General features: G+C 38.4%; 2 protein-coding genes across 2 annotated transcripts; one reads left to right on the forward strand and one right to left on the reverse strand.

Moving 5' to 3' along the window:
* Positions 1–1,691: 1,691 nt before the first annotated feature.
* LOC112198819 (S-protein homolog 5) lies at positions 1,692–10,823 on the forward strand (the record flags this gene model as incomplete). Its single annotated transcript, XM_024339924.1, has 3 exons — positions 1,692–1,783; positions 3,563–3,581; positions 10,533–10,823. Coding segments are annotated over 3 exons (402 nt in total), but the record flags the coding sequence as incomplete, so codon positions are not given.
* A 2,142-nt stretch (positions 10,824–12,965) lies between these two features.
* On the reverse strand, positions 12,966–16,141 carry LOC112200953 (NADH dehydrogenase [ubiquinone] 1 alpha subcomplex subunit 13-B). Its single transcript, XM_024341965.2, has 3 exons — positions 15,852–16,141; positions 13,547–13,618; positions 12,966–13,434 (listed from the first exon to the last, which is right to left on the reverse strand). The coding sequence occupies exons 1-3, from the start codon at positions 16,064–16,066 to the stop codon at positions 13,290–13,292; spliced, it is 432 nt and encodes a 143-aa protein (XP_024197733.1). The 5' UTR covers positions 16,067–16,141; the 3' UTR covers positions 12,966–13,289.
* Between the last annotated feature and the right edge of the window lie 6,598 nt (positions 16,142–22,739).

Consider the following 22,739-nt stretch of genomic DNA (forward strand, 5'->3'; position numbering starts at 1 on the left):
TTCATGTAAATCCCTATATCTAGATCTCCATAGAGATTTGCGGTAACCACATCCATAAACTGCATATTAAGTTTTTCGAAAACTACCAAACTGATAAGTTAGTAGAACATTATAACGTCCATTACGGGAGAATATATATCCTTGTAGTCAATGTCCGAGAGTTGATAGAATCTTTCCACCACGAGGCAGCCTTTACATCTCACTATCTCATTTTTCTTATTATGCTTTTTAACGAGGACTCAATGGATTTAATATTAGGAGGTGTCGGTAGCATTGATCTGAAAACCTTCCTCTTTGTTAGTGAATTTAGTTCAGCCTAAATCATATCTTTTCATTTAGGCCAATATGCTCTACGTTGGCATTCATTGACAGAGCAGGGTTAGATATAATCGGAATCAATGATTTCGCGAGTAAAAAAATATACGAATATATCATCAATGATAATCACGTTTCGATCCCATGTCTCATTCACACTAGTGTAATTAACAGAGATTTCTCTATTTTTGGGAAACGGTTTCAACATTGAAGCGTCCTCCAACGATGTCTCTTGGATATAACTGTAATTCAGAATATTATCATGGGATGGGTCAACCATGAATATCGATCTTTAATGGATTGGTTTGTGCTGAATTCACCATTTTCCTCGGACGAGAATCAATCAAACCCAAAGGTCTCTAACACTTCCTTGTGGGAACCATGGCCTTATTGGCTCCACGCCATTGACATGGGCGGCGGTGCCGTGCCCGGCTCTTCCAGGGGCGCTATTAGAGCAACTCCAACAGCTTCCCCATATTTTGATTTTACTCTATTTTAGGGAAGAATGAGCCTCTTTTGCTCCAACAGATTCCTATAACCATCCCTATTTTAGAGATAATGAAGAGAGAGAAAACCAAATTCCCTAAATTTACAGCAATCTCTAAAATTTAAGGAAGAATTATGGAGATTTTAGAGATTGCTGCAAAATAGGGAATTTGTTGGAGTTGGAGAAGAAAAAATAGCTAAAGCTTTGACTTTTACTTTCTTATAATACAAAAATTATAGGGAAGCTGTTGGAGTTGCTCTTACGTCTTGCGATGGAGGGTCCCTTATAATAGAGGGGCAAGAGTATAAAGATTGTTAAGATTTGAAATATTGACAATCACCATAATGTATATTGCATTAAACAATGCAAAAAATCAAGTGACCAATAAATACATTAGATTACTTTCTAGTGATGGGGCCCACAATTAAAAATCACCAAAAAAATATGATTAGTTTTTTAGGTATATGTCACGCCAGCAAAGCCAATCATCCTTTAGAGCAGATGAACTAAAGAACGAATTGGAAAAGAGAGTCAGTCTTGGTCATGCAATGGGAAAAAATTGCCCAGGCAATCATTGAGGACCACCTGGAGACCACCTGCCCAGGCAACTGGTTTGCTAATCCTCAGTCACTGAATTGCCCGACCGTTGGTGGTGGGCTCCATAAGCACTGGGCCTGCTGCCAACAGATCCCCTTTTTTTTTCTTTTTTTTTTCTGACCCAAACTTTTTGTGTAACAGTTATTTAATCGTCGCTGTTGGATCCTTTCGATCCATGGCTGTGATTAAATGATAAAGGTAATTTTATTTTTCAACCTAAAAATAATCCGGAAGGTAAATTTTTATTACAAAAATTCTATAAATACCTGTTCCCTCATCTTATTTCTCACACCAAAATTTTCAAAATTTTTACCTCTCCATCTTCTTCCTCCATCAATCTTCTCTTCATTTCTTTAAATTATCATCCAACAATGGAAAATTTGGGTATCAATTGGCAAGTCGATGAGCAAATTCAGTTGTGCAATTCATGGCCGCGTACGTCCATGTGCCTGATCACCGGCAAACATATAACTTCCTCAAAGTTATGGGAAAAAGTTCATGTTGATTATGTGCAAAATTGCAAGGTCCACCAACAAGCCGAAGTCCTCAAGCTCTCCACTCCCAATTACGAACATTGAAAAAAATTCTCAAAGATTTTCATAATGCACAAATGTCCTCTCGTAATCATATAATGAGTGGAATTAATAGAATGGATGAGGTATTGATTGCTCCCCCGATACTACTAATTGTTATATTATTATTATTTATGTTTTTAAGTTAAATTTGTCTCTTACAAATGTTTGATTTATATCGGATGATTTTTATTGCTTCATTCTCCTTGTTTAGGAAAATCAAACTCAAGGGATCTTCATGAAAAAACACCCCAAGAAATTTGATAAATTCGAATGTTAGGAGAAAGTTAAGTATCACCCGTATTTTGTTGATCCATCATCTAATTCTAAACCGTCGACATCATATTCGACAGCTAGTGCCTCCCAAAACGAGTCTCCAATTTACTTGGATGAGTTTTGGAGACACCATCAAGTTCCATGTCGAGACCAATGGGACAAAAGAGAGCCAATATAGCAAAGAAGAAAGGAAAGAAGGTGCAACATGCAGCAGAAAATATGGCTCTTGATACTCAAGCCATGACAGAATCAACACAAGCTTATGTTGAGCTAGTGAAGAAAAGAAACAAAGAAATGGCTACTCACACAAGGAAGGTATTTGAATTTGAAGAGGCAAAAGAAGATGCAAGAATTATGGCCACGGATGCTAATTCCATGACCCCACAACCAAAGGCTTGGTGGAAAAAAGAAAAAAGGTGATATCGTAGCAAAAACAATGTCCGATAATGGTAGCAGCAGTTGCTATATACCTCAATTCGACTAATTATATTAATCAATAATAAAATGTTGTTTAGGAAATCAGGTTAATTTTTTTTTTTTATATATAATCTTAATTTCATTTATGTAATTTTAATTTTATGAAATAAAATTTTTATGCTTTGAATAAATTATGAATGAAACATAACAATAATAACAATAACAATGTAACTCCAATGACAATAATTTTATTAATGTTAAACCAAATTTTATTCTCAAACATAGATAAACATTGATTAAAATTACAAATAAAACCAAGCATATCAAGAAAGCACAGAAACATCATAGAAACATAGAAAACATTGATTAAAATTACAAACCACCATTTATTCAAGTCTAAATCCCAAATTGTGGTGGTTTATACTCAGTTACCATCCATGTTCCAATTGTGCATCATAAAATCATCTTGTAGGTACTTGTGGAGATAGCTGAAATTCGCAATCCATGAATGCAGGAAGATTATGTTCATCTTTCCCTACCGATTAGAAAGGAATAAGTTGTCTAGTATTGGGATGTATAGGTCGGTCATAGATGGTTGCCATTGCTAGATTCATTAGATCATCTTCTTCAGACTCTACAAATTCTTCCTCAACAAACTCATCATCCACAATCATGTTATGAAGAATGATACAGCTTATCATGATGGCTCGAAGATCTTCTAATATAAACAACCTAGCACCGTGAAGCAATATGGCCCATCGAGATTGGAGGATACCGAAACACTTCTCTGCATCTTTGCGATAAGCCTCTTGTTGTTTACAAAAGTGTTTCTCCTCTTCCATTCTGGGGTTTAATATTGTTTTAAATAAAATGGACCACCTTGGATATATTCCATCAGCAAGTTAGTAACCGTTAGTGTACCTTTTGTTATTGACCTCAATCTCAACCAGAGGAATAGTTTCACCTATGACACACTTGAACACATTAGATACACCAAGAACATTTAGGTTGTTTTGAGCTCCAGGGGTTCTGAAGAATGCGTGCCATATATGTGTGTCGTAAGACGTCTCTGCTTCAAGAATATTAGTTGGTCTACTCTTTCGAACAGAGAAAGCTCTAGCCCAGCTGGTTGGGAAATTCTTTGCTCCCAATGCATGCAGTCAATGCTCTCATTCATGCTTGGAAACCTGCAACGTTGTCCTCTGTTGAGAAGCCTATATAGGTTAGCAGGATTTTAAGGACGAAGGAACCACCCAGCATAAAGAAACTCAACTTGTCTACAAAATTTCTAGAGACATTTCAGCGCTGTAGAAGCCCCCATCCTAGTAATTTCATCACAGTGATCTGCAGCTACCCCGTACACAATCATTCTCAGGGCACCTGTCATTTTTTGTTTAGGAAGCGATCCCATTTTTCCAGTGGCATCTACTTTTTGCCCCCAAATATTATCAAGAATGAAAAGTCCTTCATTATGTGTTGGAAGACATGTTTTTGCATTATGTACCTCCTCTAAAAGCCTGCTTCTTCGTACGCTGGATGTTCGACAAAATAATCTTCTAGAAGAAAATTACCTCGGACTTCTCTATGTCTTTCGACATTTGGGGCACAACCAGGTTGTGAACCATGCCCTTTAGGTGTCTGCTCCGATAATTGATATTGCGCTACCATTGCAGCCACTTGAGACTTTGTAGCTTGAATCCGCTCGAGCTCTTCCATATTTTCACGCTCCCTTTCTAACAACCATTTGTTCAATTCTTGCATCAGAAAGAGGAGAAATGAGATGAATGATAAGATTTAAAAAGAGATGTAGGTGTAGAATGAGAGGAATGTGTGAGTAGAGAATGAAGTCTGGAGCTTATTTATTACCAATATTGAAAGATATAAAGTTAGGATAAGTACACGTGTCACTTATATATAGGTTAAAAATTCTATTACATATCCTAGATATATTTTCAAAAGATAATGATATATGTAGTTGACACATATCCAATGAAGATTGGGCAATTATCTCATCAAAAATTATAAATATTTTTTGTAAGATAAAGGTATTTAAAGTCAACACGTGGCAAATGAAGATTGGTTGATAATCTTATAAATTATCATAGATTTTTTTTCATCTGATGATAACGATATCTATGTTTTTTTTCTTTTTTTTATCAGGAACTATATTTATACTTGAAAATAGAATTTGATTTGTTTAAAAAAAATTATTCATTAATTTTTTTAAAATAATATTGTATGGTTAATCTAATTATTAATTATTTAATTAATTAAATTATAAGTTTAACATTGTTTGAATTAATGATTTTTTTTTTTTTTGAATGAATATCATGTCGATATATTGATAACTCAAGCCAGAAAGGGCCATCACATATCCTCTCTCTACTACCATAGGGTAGGTAAAGAGTTTGTGGTAGTAGCACAGTGATACATATATTAGGTCCAATCATTTGACGATTCCATGCTCATAAAGGAAGACTATAGACTATTAACTACTACATAGTCAATAGGCAGAGTAAACTAGACTCGATGACGCTCACTAAAAAACTAGAAGCATAGCTCCCTAACAAAGTAGGGAATTATTGTAATCAAAAGACTAAACTAAAAAAAAAGGCCTAAACCCAAGTTCACTGAGGCCCAATTGGTAGCAGCCCAAAGGAGAGTCCCACTCAAAACCCTAGCAAAATGGCCTAAAAACCAGCCAAAGTCTCCATCTCTGTGCACAGTGACCACAGCCACGATCCCAATCACAATGATGTCGCTGTAGCGCTACAGTGACCAAGTCATTCTGATCCCAGATGTCGCCGACGAAGCTTCTCCAACCATCTATGAGCCCCGGCCAGAATCTGAATCTCAAGCAAAACCCGAAACTAAAAACAGGTTGGAGTTAAACCAAAAGCCAGATCGATGGAGCCCATCAGATGCCGGCGTTACCGCTTGGAAAAGAAGCTGATCGAAATCCAGTTTCACCCAATTCGCCATTGACCTTCCCAGAATCAGAACACCCTACCATCATGCTTCAGAGGTGCCACACCAGACTTGCCACCGTTTAAACCCCTCATACCAAACTTCAAGCAGCAAACTCCAAGGAAACCTGCCCCAAGCCCAGTGATGATCACCCGTTCGGCCGCATAACATGAACCGTTGGCAAAGCCGGTGGCCCTCCTTGATGTCATGCGCAGCCGGACGAGCACGTATGCTTAGATCCGACTCTGCGTTTAGGGCGCGTACTCGTCTTCCTAAAGAAAAATATGAGAAAAGAATTAATGAATTATTCAAATTTGAAGTGTGATTAGTGGATCGGCAGACACATTACCTTCATTGGTGCATTCTGTAAGCTAGAGACAATTGCCAATTTGAGATGAATAGTGGATTGGTAGTACCAATTTAGTTGGCAATCAGCAATTGCTCTTAGTTCATGGGTGCATTTTCTCTTGAAAAATATCCAAGGGGAGACTACTGGTACTTGACACCAATCATTGGTGCCTTTTAATATCAATACACACCATTTCGAATGGTGTTATTAGTCCAAGTTTATGGAAGTGGTTGCTGGTAGTGGTCTCTAACCCTATTGGAATTAGTTTAGAACTTTAGTTGATGATGTTAATGTCTAAGATTCAGCGGTAGCTAAACCTTGGTTAACTCTGGTCCGCAAGGCGAACCGCTACTTGCAAAGATCTTGATGTTTCAGCTAGCTGTCAAATAAAATACACAGGGCGTCAGAGGGAGACTGCGGTTGGCGGTCTTCTCTACTCCGATGCCGAAGTTAGTCAATGTATTTATGTTGATAGAATAATGTTGGGAAAGTAATAAATGCGTTTTTAATGAAAAAAAAGGAGTGGACTTTTTATAGGTGAAGAAGAGACTGATCTTTTCCTTGTCTTCGATATGGGACTGATATACTTCTATTTCCAGCTTCTGATGCTTTAGCAAGGTGATATTGGCGAGGCGCGGCGTGTGGCAGCGTGTCAACAACGATCTTGGGTTGAGCGGGAGCTCAGGCGATAGTCTGTCTGGTAGTGTTTTCTTAGGTCACACTCTTGATAGCTGTTGGTACTGCTGGCGGTAGCATGACCGTGGCTCATTATAGCTAATTATGGTTTAGGTAAATGCTCATGTAAGTACAGATGATTAGGTGGAGGCTTCACCTACGAAATATCATCGATACATGCGGGTGTTCCTTCGCCACCTAGTTCGGCTATGACGTTATATTGTTGCTCTATCCAAGACGATTGTTAAGCATGGTGTCTCAGTGCATGCAACCGAACTAGTGGTTTGGTAGATTTTCTTTGTTTTTAAGCCACCTATTGTTGATATCAACATTTTCTATTATTGGGTTTTTAGTTTGGGTCGGTACTACTAACATTGTTCAAGATTTTTCTTTAGACATTGCTACTATTGTATGGGCATTTCTAGCATCCACTGTTACTTCCTATGAGTTATTTAATAGCCTTATGGACGGTGACTCAATTCAAAATTCCATCGAGTTCTTTTCGTCATTGGACCTAGTATTCAGATCAGATTCTTGAGTTCTATATTCACCTTGAAGTATTGTTACATACCAACTATACAACGCAAGGCTCTTGGGGACCAAGTCTTCCTTTATACTTACCCAAGCATTAGTCCTCAGGCGATGGGCTATTCTAGTGTTTCTTCCATGTCATTTGGGCTACTTTACCTTTTATTTTATTTTTTAGGGAAAATTTCATTTTACCTCTCTGGTCTTTACATCCTAAATCATTTGTGCCCCTACACTTTTAATTTCATCACACATGTCCCTGTACTTACAAATTTTGAAATTGTATTTTGTGTGATGTATTTTGAAATTGTAGTTACATACGATATAATTTTGCTTGTCACATTAGTGGTTATTATCATCAGTGGCGGACCCAGAAATTTATTTATGTGGGGGCAAACTTGAAGTGTAATAGCCAATAAAATTGAAAACTTTACTACCACATAATCGAAAGATAAAGTTTTACCATTTGCAAAAATCTACAAAAGAAGCTATAAGAAATAGTAATTAAAATGAACCCTTATACAGAAACAACATTTAACAATAAGGAGAAAGGTTTACAGTATTGAATAAATTGTGTATAAGACTGCATGTTTGTTTGTTTAGGGAATTTGGGAGCTTTCTTCACGTCATCAATAATCTCTATAGGAATATAGGTCAAGGTTTTATGTTTATTCTTTTATTAAATGTTAATATTTCTTTTATTATTTAAAAGCTCTTTGTCCAAAAAAAAGGTCTTTTTGACTGCCATATCTTTTAGACTTATTTTATCAGCGAATATTATATCTTATTAAAGCATTGGGCTTAGTAGGTATAGGGCACATCTCTTTAATTTAAGTTGAAAATGATTGCCTGTGGGCGCATATATGCTATATTTAGACCAAAACTTTGTCTGCTAGATTATACATCATCATTGAATAACATTATAAACAAAAAGTCAGTGGGCACGTCAGCCCCCAGTTGTCCTATGCTGTGTCCACCAGTGAACATCATACAAGGGAGCCCATTAGAACCACATTTTCAATTTACAAAATACTTGACAAAAAAAATGAATTATTGGACATGATTAATGGAAGTTGGTAAGCGGGTGATGAAACTAAAAGTATAGAGGCACAAATGATTTAGAGTGTAAAAATTAGAAAGGTAAAATGAAATTAGCCCTTATATATATAAGCTATAAACAAAATACTGATGAATCTAAGTTCAAGTTTTTAATTGTTGTTTTTAAGGCAAGTCTCATTTGTACTAATTTCGTTAGAGGTCGGATAGTACATACACCAATACATAAATGTAGGTACGCACACTTAAATTGGTACATAACTACTCCTTGAACAATAAAGCTCCAATTTATGCTAAACAAAAGCACTTCCCCTTCGAAGGAAACATATAGGTAGGCTATTACCTGCCACCGGCGAGCATGCAATTGTGGAACAAAACATAGATAACACTTCTAAGAAGAATCATCGAAGAATTTTTTATATTATAGACAAGACAAACTCGATCAAACCTAAACTAAAAAATAAATACATAATTAATTAATTAAAAAAAATACAACTAAATGCATGGACTCGCCTAAACAAGAGGGACATATTGGAAAGAAGAACAAAACCCTGAAAAAAAAAAAAAAAAAAAAAAAAAAAAAAAAAAAAACTAAACAAGCCACAGCCCAAATGGCCCAAAGAGTTGCCTAGCCCAAGACCTAACAGCAGCCAAGCCCTGACCCAGAGTCTGCCTCACTATGCAGATCCTCCGAAAGTGGTTAAATGTCGTCGATCATTTCCTCTACAAACTAGAGAATTTTTTTTAGAACAGAAAATATCCATTAATCAATAAAGCTTACAATGGGAGGGACATGAACCTAAACCCCAAGAAACCGCGGTTACAGAAACCATCAAACCAAATGGCCCAAACTCTAACCACAAACGCCCATTTTCAAGGCTACTTTGAGCATTTGAACCCGAAAAATTCCAGTAAAACCTTATAATCAATCGCCAAGAAGGCAGCGTCCTCTTCAACACCGTGTCCGAAGGTACTAGACCACGTGTAAAGGATCGCATACCAGCAAATTGACAACAAAAGTAAACCAAAGTTGAACAAAATCGCCCTAATCCTCGGGAATGACACCATTTACATGGCCGAACACCTAGACCAACTCCTATCTCAACAGAGTAGGAGACCAACCCTACCTCAGAAGAGTAGGGACTTATTAAACCTGACCAAACCAAACAGAAAACCCTAATTAAAACACAACTAAAACCAAAACAAATGGAAACCAAGCCACACCAGCAAGGCCCAAAAATAGGGGCCCGGCCCAACACCCACTTCCCTGAGCAGTAATCAACCAATGCAGAAAACCAATCCCACCACCGGCAAGCACCATCAACACCACCCCGTGGCCTCGCCACTTCTTGATACCGCCGCTCCACCTTGCCAATATGCATACAAATTCTACACACAAGTGACAACGCAACCAGATCCAAAATCAAGACATAAACATATCCCAACCAGGATCCCTTCTGCCGCGAGTTGCCCCCATCCATCATAACCCAGATCGCTTCGTCGATGACGCCATCTCCCACCGCCGGCCAGAAGCAATTTGCTGCATCCCCACAACCGTTGTCGCCCCTGATCCAAGAGGGACAGATCTCAACCCGAGGTCAAGAGCCCACCCTCCTCCCCTGGACCATGCCTCTATCTTGAAGACCCACCACTAACCAGCAACGACATCCCCTCCCGGGCCGGAACGCAACGGCAGGATAGCCGGTGGCGCTCGGCCGGAAGAGAAACGAACAACTCCGGGTTTTTCTTTTTCTTCTCCACACGGAGAGCGCGTTCCTCCCTAACAAATACAATATTATTCTAGAGAACCTACCTATAACAACCAAAAAAATTGCAAAAAAAACATGAACCTAATCCAAATCTTATCCAGAGAGATAGAGCAAGATAACACCAAATGGAAGAAGTAGATTTCTCATTTAATTTGTTGATAATTGAATTGATTTCTTTCTGACAAGGTATTAAGATGTACCTTAATACAATAATATGACTTGGCATTGGGTGAGAAAATTCTGGGCATAAAGAGACATTAATCAGTGTAAATAACTAAATAAGGAATTTAATCACCTGCGCATTTTTGTTAACATCAAGGGAGATTCATGGTTGCTATAAATTAAGCTTCTTTGGACTTTAGTTCAATCACATTGGCACCATGTCTTTCACCGCCAGTTGCTCTTGTGTGATCATCACCTTGGTCCTAGCAACCCTGACAATAACATATTCTGAAGCGACAGCTGTGAAATGGACTCACTGGCACAACGTTCACGTCGTCAATGGCTTTTCCCGCAACGATGAGCCATTGATTGTTCATTGCAAATCTAAAAACGATGATCTTGGTGACCACACACTATGGATTAATCAAGAGTTTCGCTGGTATTTCGGCCTGAACTTTTGGTTTACGACTCTCTTCTATTGCAATTTCAAATGGGATTCACAAGAGAAACACATCGACGTTTTCAATACTCCTGATGAAAGCCCCCTTGAGTGCATGGAAAATGAGGAGTGCTTTTGGAAAGTGACTGAGGATGGTTTCTTTGTTAGCGTTGATAATATAAACTGGGTTAAAAAGTTGAATTGGCATGACTAGTATCATATACGTGATCGATCGGAATGTTATGATATTTGCAACTTAAATAAATATATCAAAAATTGAAAAGTGGTGAATGCATGTTATCTGACCCCTGTACCTTCTTTCAAGAAAGATTGAGTGAGTTTTACATATTTTTCTTGAATTTATGAAAGAGAATGCAAGTCGATCGGATCCATACGTACATTGGATATGATAGTCTGCTGTTATTGGTCTTTACTTCTCTATTCTACTAGGATACCTAGAGACATATATACGAGTACATGATTTTTTGAGTTTGTTTCTACGTTATCAATTATTCCCCTCGCCTAATACAAACCCTTATGCACTCTACTCTCTCCCCATGTCATCAACGGCTTCACCTTCTTCACATCAGTGGCATCCCCAATAATTTCATCATTTAATGTAGCTTTTTGATACTAGTTCAGGTCATTGATCTCTTCTGGTCCAATTCGATTTGACTGCTCCATTGAGTTGTCTGAGTTTCACTCTGAAATTCTCTTCGCTCTACCCAATCAATCTTGGGTAGGTGGAGCTCGCTCGTTCATGGACTCGGCGGTGCTCGGTTGGGGTTTCTTCTAGCTTCGGATGGTGGTGGGGTTGCATGCTAGCCCTAGCACGTACGGTGCATGGTGGAATAAATCAGGAGTCAATGCTTCCCTCACTGCAAAATTAAGGAGCATGTACCAATCCTTCCTCATGGTTGAGCTAATGGTGACTGACCTTTGATTCTCTTACTACTATAGAAATATGACTTTTTATTTTATTTTTTCATAACATGTATATTTTAATTATTTATACAAACAGTTTCTTATTAGCAAGACATGGCAACTTCACATTAAAAGCCTAGTAGATTCCCCTGAGTACATGCTATCCAGATTTTGGCCAACCATTTTACTTCGATTCAGTTTAATCATGTTTGGTGAGAAGCGAACTTTGTTGCTGACGTTTTGGCAAATCTTGGTCATCAAGTTGGTGTTGGCAATTGGTCTCATACTCTGCCTCCGGCGGTTCAAAATGCTTTTGTTTTTTACTCTCTTAACTTCAGTTGTTTTAGGGGTTTCTCTTTGTAATCTTCTTTTTTCCATCAAAAAAATAAAAAAAAAAGCCTAGTAGATCCACTTATGGTAGAGGATCTAATTCCATACATATTACAGTGGGTTCATCTTTTGGTGCCCCAATAAGTTCAAAATTCTAGCTACGCCTTTGGTGGTCTAGGCTAATAAGAGCATATCTTTAGCAGACTCTCTATCTTGGCTCCATAGCTATTTTGGAGATGATGTTTAGCTTTTTATCAATTTTAGCAGTTACACCATATTCCTAAGTGGTACCCTATTAACCTATTTTAACTTTTAACTATCTCACTCTTAAATATAGAGAGCGATATGAGGCTCTATTTATTATTATTTTTAATTTAAAACATTTCTTTTTTGTCATTTTATGTAATTTATAAATACATTTAAATTATTTTTTCATCATTCAATAAATAATATAAAATTTAAGTCTAGCTAAAATAGAGAGAACTGATGCAGACGTATTTCTAAAGTGGCTAACTACAATAACTTTTTAGCTACTTTGACTGAAAAATAGTTAGTATTGCTAAAGATGGGTATGAACCAACTATATCAATTCGGACCACCACGTGTATCATGGTCCGGAACCATATAATAATTTTTTCTAGGGCGATGGTTCTAGTTATCGTATATGTTTTGTAGCATTTGGGTTATTTCATCTTTTTATAATTTTTTTTTTAAGAGTAAAACTATACACAAAGTTCTGAACTCAAAGGTGTAGTCGAGTTGGCAAACTCGGCTCCAACTTAGGCGAGCTTCCAAAGTTTGGTACCCCAGGTCACAGGTTGTTAATGGTTGCTTCTACGATCTGTGTTTTCTATACTAATTCCGTTAAAGAGCAGCTGAAATTATCTAGTTGTTGTCTCTTATTCTGGAGTCGTCTACGCCCTACGGTCATGATATATTCTCACATTTCCTCCAAAAAAAAAAAAAAAAGAAGAAAAAAAATCTACATCTTTTTTTCTTCACTTTATAGAAGTAAAATTCTGAAGTACGTGGGGTGATGTTTTCACCTTAAATATTGATAATATGAACAAATCATTCTATAAATTACTTTTTGAAGATCATCTCAGCAAACCATAAAATTGGAGATCTTTGCACGGATGAACATCCCATGATACAATTTCTTCTAGAACAACCAAGCATTCCATCTAAAGCCCACAATGAACAAAGTCTTCCTGGTTCTAACTCTTAGGCAAATGAGGAAGAGAATGATATGAAAGAGATAAAATAAGTCAAATACAGTTGTAGTGTCTGCAAACATGTAAACGAGGTTTCCTGTTGCACTTTTATTTCACAATAACAGGGCTATGACATTGCACCAAAGAAAACATGCATGAAGAGGGAAAACCAACTAGAGTCAACCACCAACATAACTGTCATCGAAAAAGAATCACCAAACCTCAGGGCGCAGCTCGCCAGTAGCTGGGGGCATCCATCTCCCAGAGTTGTAGACACTCTCACCAACTTTCCAGTTAGGAACATCCTTCATAACCTCAGCTTCATAATCAAGATACTTTTTCCACTCTTTGACAAATCTAAAGAAACATGAGAGAAACACACCAAGATGTTCAGTACTAGGAACCCACCGAGATGAATACAGGCCCAAGACATGAATGGAACAGAACAATCACTACTATTCTTCATTACCTTTCGTCTTCTTCAGCTTGAAGCACCGGAAGTATTGCTCTGCGAGCTGCATATTTTTCTTCCTTTAGCGCCCTACAGAACATCAAATTTTTAATGCATATAATACATCATCTATCAACAAAATCCTTAATGAAAACTAATAGATGTCTCCCAGTACCCAGATAATCATTTACTTTTATGATGACTGAAATAGAATAATGAGTGAAAAATAAAACCAAGCATTTTCCTATCAAAGGTATAAGACAAAATTACCCAAATCAATCTAATATATGGATCTTCCTCTACAGTCCCATCCTCACCCAAAAATGAAACTAAAGGTACAAATGACTTGCTTCACCAACAATGACCATATCTTAAGACTGCCCTACAGAAGAGATCAACTCTACAAATCTTCCACTGATATATTACAGCATTACCACAAAGTCCATGTAACCTTTCCACCAATTAGGCCTGGCAACGTGCGGGTATAGTGCGGGTTCTTAACGGGCCGACCCGGTAAGAACCCGTTAGTTAAATGGGCACCAATCAATTATACTAAAATGCAAATTTTATCACAAGCATCCAGGGCACCAAGATCACCATATCGTGGTCCCCAGAGTAATTCTAAATTTAAAAAGGCAGATATTTTCTGCTTGGTTTCTTGCTGTTGCTCAGTAGCAGAAACCCTGCAATTTGGCCAGTAAAGGAAAAGACGAACAATTAACTTTCTACTGCCCTTGCAGTCCAATTTACTTCCTTCTTCTCATTACATCACATGTACTTGCCTAGAGATGTAACCTAGCTCAAGGTTTGACTTCAAGGAAAACTTTCAATGCGCAAGACTATACAGTGTGAAGATGTTTGGCAACAAAAATTGATTATGGATGTTAGATCAAGGGTTGGATAACATTCCACTTGAACTAACACCAAAAATTTCGTCCTTAAATGAAGTGGTTACAAAGACCTGAAAGTAAGAAACAAGATGAAAAGGATGGACAATAACCTCTACTTTGTGGACTACGGAAGGTATCAGCCATAGAGATTTCAGGAAAATCCAATGCATACTGTGTGGAACTCAGGTTCAGTTTTGAACTATTATTATCAACCTATCCTCATCCATATATAAAAGAGTGTAGTCAAACACGATTTAACTGCATCGTTTGAAAGCAAACCAATTCAAATGGCAACTTAACCAGATAGAGTCTGTATGATTGTTGGGTCAATATCCAATAACTGGTAAAGAGAGAAAGGATTTGAACTCCATGGCCTTCCTTCTCATTCTCTACTACTAAACAAGAGGAGGGAAAACCATCATCTGCGAATAGGAATTTGACTAGAGGTTCAATTCGATATCCTTGGATTCTTCTCAAGGTATTCCCACTTTAGCCTCTTCTTGTCTGTTTAAGGTGGGAAAGAGAAAGATACTGACAGTTGGGACAGAGTGTTCGGTGGACGAATCAGCACTATAAACTTCTCCTCATTGATACAGATTATCTTGCTTTCCTGATGAGTGAAGCCCCTATTGCAAGCTTGCGGGACTTGGGGATTCATGCAAATATAAATGATTTGGAGCGCCGTAGCTTAAAGAGACTAGTTATTCTAATTATTTTCATTTTTTTAAAGAAAGATACCTTATCGAACAATCTGTGAACCACAAAAATTTGCAGGATGGAAAAGATAAAAAGCAGACACTTTAGAAGATGACTAACAATGGCTGCCTTCCAATTCCGCAAAATGGAAGGCTGACTAAGTCAGACTTACACCCCCAGAAAGACTCAGAAACACCAGCCCAAAAAGAAGACCAATAAACAGCCTCTTCCCACAATTCCTCCACTCCCTACTCTCTTCGATCCTCAAAGATTCAAATATTCCTTTACAAACAAATTCCCAAATAATTGCCAAAGCGTTTGCCTTTCTCGCTCCTCCAATAAGTTACTCTTACTATTCCAACCTTTGCCCCATCAACAGTGTGCTCATTTTACTAAACCCTCACCCAGCACAACCCAAATTCACATTAATTGGTATTATCAACATGCTAATCATCACTAACCCATTCACATTTTCCAAACAATGCCGAAACTAATAGTTTGCAGTAACTACTATACGAAAATCTGATGAAAAACTCATAACTAATTTATGCTGTATAACTCTAACAATGCTAACTTAACAAAATGCACAAATATTGTAAAAAAATTGCAAAGAAATCCAGTCAAATCGAGAACAACCAATGATCATGGGCCTCATTTCATATAAATAGCAAGAGGAACCTAACAAAGACCCTCAATTTGAGCAAAAATGAAGAAAAGGAGGGATGAGAGGCCCTGACCTTCGGATCTTGTTGCCCTTGCCGACCTGGTACATGCCCCAGGAGAAGGTACCGAAGGCGGCGAGGAAGATGGCGACGGCGCTGGGACCCTTGTTGGGGATCCGACGGGCGTATCGGGCCGGAGGGAACCCGCCCGGTGGCGGACCGTCTTGGAGAACCGGCATGTCCTTCACGCTCGCCATCCCTGGCTTCTTTCTAATCATCGCCTCCGTCATCTTTCACAGTCTCTCAGACTCTCTACCACTCTTTCTCAGAATCTCAGGTGACTCTGGTAGTCTGGTATAGGTGCTTGGAGTTGGAGAAGCTTTTCAAGATTGAGGGAGTGAATGAGTGACTCGGGTCGGGGCGTGTGGCTGATTCGGGTTTGGGCTTCTAGTTTGAGGGCCTTCATTTATTTTTTCTGCGACTGATGATCCTCTAGTGCAGTCGGGTTCATCTTGTCACTCTTTTTCAGGGTAAGGGAACGAATCCATTAATATAAAATCATACGACTGCATTCGGTCAGGCTTGAAGAATTCAAAGATCCCCAAATTACAATATTTATGCTCAACTAATAGCGACTAAATCTAAAGGACAACCAAAACAAAGTCTACATGAACATGCTTATTGCAACTAAACAAAAAGGAAAAAAACTAAAGTCCGAAAGACATGCCAAAAAATAAAGTAAACTAAACTTTTACTCCTATAAACCTACGAGCCCTAGGATATAGCACTTCTTTGACCAACTTTGTCCCCTAAGACCATACTGGTGTACGACGCAAATGACCAAAACAGCTATGTGAAACCCTAAGACTCATAAGTGTGTCTCTCCTAGCCCGATTGGGGAAGATAGTTCAACCTCGAGACCACCATATACTGCCCACCAATATCGCCCTCTAAGGAAGCTGACATCACCAACTCGGTCCTGAAGCCGCCAGTAAAGCCTTGCATTTGTTTCTCTGGCCACGACGCCTGCTACATTTCTTGTACACCTTTGGGCCTAAGTAACTGTCACCTCGAATAGTCATTCATAAGAGATATTGAAAGTTTGAAACCTAGGTTCTCTGGCTGCAGGCCAACCGGAACCAAGACCAGACACTGCTTCGCCTTCTTACCCTCATTTGGCACCTCCTCCTATCTCTGACGTCGCACCCCCGTGATTTGGGAATGACCGACGTTCCCTCCGTTGTATGTATCTCCACCATCTCCGGCAAAAGGCCGGATCTGCGCAGGTCTCTTATTCAATAAATTAGGAAGCTTGAAAGAAGGAAGAAGAAATGGAGGAATGACAGGCTTAACGTTGGCCTTAAACATAAGGGCCAAGACAGTAGATCTCATAGCCTGAACGGGATTAGAACCCACAACCAGCTCCACGCTACCTCGCCTTCGTCGGGCATCTCTCTCCACCATGATTCAACATTAAGCATTGTCTGCAACGACCAAATAATCTCTCATACCTTAATTGAAGGGTTAGGACATCCACAGGGGGAATCCTAACCCTACGATCTAGGCATACTTGTTCGTTGATGGACAGCACCAGACGCACGTGCGACCTGTCTTGTCTATCTGCAAGACCTCGCCAATGGTTTCTCTAACCAATCTAACAATTGGCTCAGTCAAAATCCCCGGAGGTAGTCCCTGCAACACCACCCAAGTCCACACGAAGTCAAGCTTCATAGCTGCTTTATCCGAGAAGCAATCGTAGTCATTGAGGAGGATCATAGCACACTGAAATCCCCAAGGTCCACCATTTTTCACCCAAGCAATGTCACGTTCATGGGTGAAAGTGAACAGGAAGCGATCTATTCTAGGCTGAACCTCCATTGTTCATGTCAGTCTCCACATAGACCTAATGGTGCTTCGAAACGAGTCCAAAGCCACAGTCGACTACTGTTTAGCTGGCAAACTAAATAGAAGTTTCGGGCTAGAAATTCCTTCCTTGGAACACAGAGGTTTCCCAAATCCATCGGCTCTTCGCCGTCCTTGAGTGAGAGCTTTTTTGCTAGCCTGCCAGTCATTGAAGCAATAGCAACGGCCATGAAGTGAATAGGAGCACCACACAATTTGATCTAAAAAAACTAACCCAAGCAGAGCGTAAGGAGAGGGAGAGAGAAAGAATCACAGTTTCATCTAGTCAATTAATTTAGGGTTATTATCATAAATGGTACTTGAATTTATCTTCTATCTTATCGATGGTACCTGAACTTCAATTTTGATCACAACCAGTACTTGAACTTTTTGATTTCATTTTAAATGGTACATATTACTAACTTCTGTTAAAAACTAACATGTGCAAAGCACATAACCTATATTCAAGAGTAGTTTGACGAAAATATCCATTTAAGTATATTTGTTTACTAAAATAATCCTGAATAATATTTTAATCAATTAATATGTTGATAAAAATAGAAGTTGAAAGTTTATCAGTGATAATTTAGTATTAGATTTCTCTAATATCAACTTCTAATACAATAATCCTTGTGGGAAGATCAACTCATAAGAAAACGTGACCTAGAGCTCTGCTAGGGTTTGAGAGAGGCTCTCCTTTGTGGCATGAATCTCTTATACCTTCTCCGTTATGTCAATGGAGACCGTGGCAGGCTTTCGTCTGCTAATATTTTGTGTGCGTTTTGCGTTCAGCGATGGCTGTAGTGCGGAAGTTGTGGGATTAGATCTAACCAAGTTCTTTGGAAGATCGATCCCTGTGGTGATTATGGGGGAGGGGAGCGGCGGGTTGGTGCCGTGTATGGTTCATGTTTCTCGGTGGTGGAAGCTGGATCCGCCTTGGCTATTGTCGGATCAGAGGACTGCAGTAAAGGTGGGGTGGCGTTGTCGGCCTCCCCTTCTTAATTCTTCTGTTGGTGGCGTCGATGGTGCTACACAGGGGCTATGCTTCTGGCCTTCTGACGGTAGTGGTGCTTCAGTGGCTGTGGCGGTGCGGTGTTTGATTTCCAATCTCGTGCAGCCACGTACTGAGTTTTTCTCTTTGCTTGTTGGCTATGGGGTTAGAGGTTTCCCAGGCGACGGTGTTCCTACTTGGGCTTTCTGGGCTGGTGATTGATCTCGGGATGGGGATGCTCAACGTGGTGGCTATTTAGGCTATGCTGGTGATGGCCTGAACGAGGTTAGTAGGGGCGGCGACGTCTTTTCCGGCGACGGCGTCATGCAACTTGGTAGCTGCTATATTGAGGAGCAGCTGTTTGTTTTAAGAAAATTTGGGCAGTTGGGCTCAAGTATTGGGCTTGGTCTGGACTGGGATGAATTGGGTCCATATGGGCTCTGGGGTTGTATTTTTAATTTTAATTTTGGGCTTTCCTCTTTTTATACAAATTGAGGATGGACCTATTTTAGTTTAATCTTTGTTCTTGGGTCGCAAAAACTAGTGCCTTAGTTGTTACCTTTTATGCCTGCTTCGAGGTTTCTGGTTTTTGTTAGAATAATGGTGCGTGGACTTCCTAAAAGGTGTGTGTACTTGGGACTTTCTGGGATGCTATTCGTTTAGAATAGGGTTTTGTTGAGGTTCTAAGGAACGATTGCTTTCTGTCGACCCCATCGGGGTGTTTCGTTCTTGGACTGCTTGTTGAATTTAATGAAAGGGCTAACCTATTATCGTTCAAAAAAAAAAACTTCTAATACTATTTTCAATAAAAAGTTTATCAATGATAGTTTAGTATTAGGTTCAACAAAGCCCAAAAGAAATTGCAATATTATGTATTTGTGTTTAACTATCATTGAATCTAATACTAAACATATTTTATCTACCTCAACTTTGGAGTTGAGTGTTAGAAATATATGCTTTCTTTTCTTCTCTTCAACGTATGTTTGGTCTCCGCTTGCTCTTGAGTTCATTCCCAGAGAGGTTATTAGGTGGGTCTTTGCTTTCGTTATCCTTTACATGTGTTTCAAAGGATGGATGAACAGACAAAACTCACTGTAAAATATTGCGGAAGTGCTTTGACAATCAACCATCTTTTAACATCAAATTCTTCTCATTCTGAAGCCAACTGCCAAGTGTTTATCTAAAGGTGCAGTGATAATTAAATACTAATCATCAACTTTTGCTGCTCCATTCACGCTCAGTAGATAGACATCACTACTATTTTTCATTGCACATATATTTCACCAATCTTCTCTGAAAACGTATATGTTTTTCTCCCAAAAGCATGCACCTTATTGAAATAGTTTCATCCAAGAAGCTTTCATAGATGTCAGTCAATCCCCTAAACGTTGTCCTTTTATAAACTTCATTTCAATCTCAATAGCACGAGTGGTGGTGTCCAAACGCTTACGATACCTAGAGTTGGCGACTACATGGTATACAAGGCCCAATCAGTGTTGGAGTTATTATACTCAGACAATCTATATCTTTCTCCCTCTTGTCGAAGTCACTTTTCTATGTGACCGAGACTATGGACTATATCCCTGAGACTGAAAGCGTGCTTATCGAGATGTTGTAGGACTTATTTCCCAACTCGCGAACACATGGCATTTCAATCCAAACGATTGTGATAAAATTTATCAATTTTCCATGACGCTGAAGCTGCGAAGAGAGCTGCAAGTGACCATCCTTTAGGGATACGGCTAAGAGACCCGAAGAATAATAAGAATCAGTCTATTAATGTAGTGCTTTATAAGCCTAGCTTAGAAGTAATTCATAACTTCATGCTACTAGAGAAGGGCTCCAATTGACTCTCTTTTTTACTTTCATTCTGCGATTAAGTTTCTGAATTTGTACAGTAAAGACAATTTGATAATGTTATGGGCATATAGTGTCATTTGGTAAAAATAAATCTCGTTTTGGTTTTAACAGTCATTTTTTGAAAATCATTTTTAAAAAATGCTATTGAGCAACTCCTTAGATATTCCGGTTTCACAAAATAGATGAAAGACATGTATTAGATCATCTAATTAGATTTTAATTTTAATTTTACTTTTTGTCAATGATGCAATTAGATGTTTTAGCACTTTGAAGCAAGAGCATATTCATTTAGAGGCAGCGCGACAACATGCATGATAAGAGGACCTACGTCGTTAAGTATGGTTATCGAATTGATCTCTCAAAGTTAGTTTGAGGATCGCCACATTGAAGGACTATTTGAGGTAACTGGAGCCTAGTAGATCATTTGATTTTTATTTATTTTGGCATATACCTAGAAATCAATTGTTTTGTACTTTGATTTTTGTTTCAGTGCTTGCTTTTGTTTAACATTTGCGTTTTGGTACTTTGGTTTGAGATTTTAGTTCAGACTTTAGTTTGACCCAAAAAAAAAAAAATTCATTTGTAGGTTCAGTTTCCCCTAAAACAATGTAACAAGCTTATTTAAACCTCACATAAACTACATAGTTTATCTAGGCACAATAAACATGAAGCTCATAACATCACATGAAAGGCTTACTCGACAATCGTCCATCTTGTAACATCAAATTCTTCTCGTTCTTAAGCCAAATGCCAAGTGTTAAAAAAAAAAAAACTATCATTGAATCTAATACTAAACATATTTTATCTGCCTTACCTTTGGAGTTGAGTGTTAGAAATATATGCTTTCTTTTCTTCTCTTCAAGTTATGTTCGGTCTCAATTTGCTTTTGGGTTCGTTCTCAGCGAGGTTATTAGGTGGGTCTTTGCTTTCGTTATCCTTTACATGTGTTTCAAAGGATGGATAAACGGACAACACTCACAGTAAAATATTGCGGAAGTGCTTTGACAATCGTCCATCTTTTAAGTTTTAATTACATCAAATTCTTCTCATTCTGAAGTCAACTGCCAAGTGTTTCTCTAAAGGTTCGGTGATAATTAAGTACTAGTCACCAACTTTTGCTGCTCTATTCACACTTAGTAGGTAGAAGTCACTACTATTTTTCATTGCACATATATTTCACCAATCTTCTTCGAAAACATATAAGCTTTTCCCCCAAAAGCATGCACCTTATTGTAATAGTTTCATTCAAGAAGCTTTCGTAGATGTCAGTTAATCCCCTAAACGTTTTCCTTTCATAAACTTCATTTCAATCTCAGTAGTTCGGGTGGTGGTATCCAAACGCTTACGATACCTAGAATTGGAGACTACACATTATACAAGGCCCAATCAGTGTTGGAGTTATTGTGCTCAGACAATCTATATCTTTCTCCCCTACTTTCGAAGTCACTTTTCTGTGTGACCAAGACTATGGACTATACCCCTGAAACCGAAAGCATGCTTATCGAGATGTTTGAGGACTTATTTCCCAACTGGCGGACACATGTCATTTCAATCCAAACGACTGTGATAAGAATTATCAATTTCCATGATGCTGAAGCTGCGGAGAGAGCTGCAAGTGACCATTCTTTTGGGATACGGCTAAGATACCCGAAGAATAATAAGAATCAGTTTATTAATGCAGTGCTTTATAAGCCTAGCGTAGAAGTACTTCATAATTTCATGCTACTAGAGAGGGGCTCCGATTGACTTTCTTTTTAACTTTCTGTGATTGACTTTCTGAATTTGTACACTAAAAACAATTTGATAATGTTATGGGCATATAGTGTCATCTGGTAAAAAAAAATTCTCGTTTTTGTTTTTAACAATCATTTTAAAAAATGTTACTAAACAACCCCTTAGATATTCTGGTTTCACAAAATAGATGAAAGACATGTATTAGATCATCTAATTTAGATATGATTAGATTTTAATTTAAATTTTACTTTTTGTCAATGATGCAATTAGATGTTTTAGCAGTTTGAAGCAAGAACATATTCATTTGGAGATAGCGTGACAACATTCATGATAGCAGGACCTACGCCGTCAAGTATGGTTATCGAATTGTTCTCTCTAAGTTAGTTTGAGGATTGCCGCATTGAAGGACTGTTTAAGGTAACTGGAGCCTGGTGGATCATTTGATTTTTATTTATTTTGGCATATACCCTAGAAAT

The sequence above is a fragment of the Rosa chinensis genome, chromosome 4 (genome assembly GCF_002994745.2).
Source record: "Rosa chinensis cultivar Old Blush chromosome 4, RchiOBHm-V2, whole genome shotgun sequence".
Taxonomy (NCBI): Eukaryota; Viridiplantae; Streptophyta; class Magnoliopsida; order Rosales; family Rosaceae; genus Rosa; species Rosa chinensis.

Bases quoted from the DNA above. Each gene is read 5' to 3' on its own strand.
- LOC112200953 (XM_024341965.2), bottom strand. From the start codon at position 16,066: ATGACGGAGGCGATGATTAGAAAGAAGCCAGGGATGGCGAGCGTGAAG. The intron at 13,619-15,851 runs GTCAGGGCCTCT...GATGTTCTGTAG, and splicing joins AAGGGCAACAAGATCCGAAG to GGCGCTAAAGGAAGAAAAAT. The intron at 13,435-13,546 runs GTAATGAAGAAT...ATGTTTCTTTAG, and splicing joins CAAGCTGAAGAAGACGAAAG to ATTTGTCAAAGAGTGGAAAA.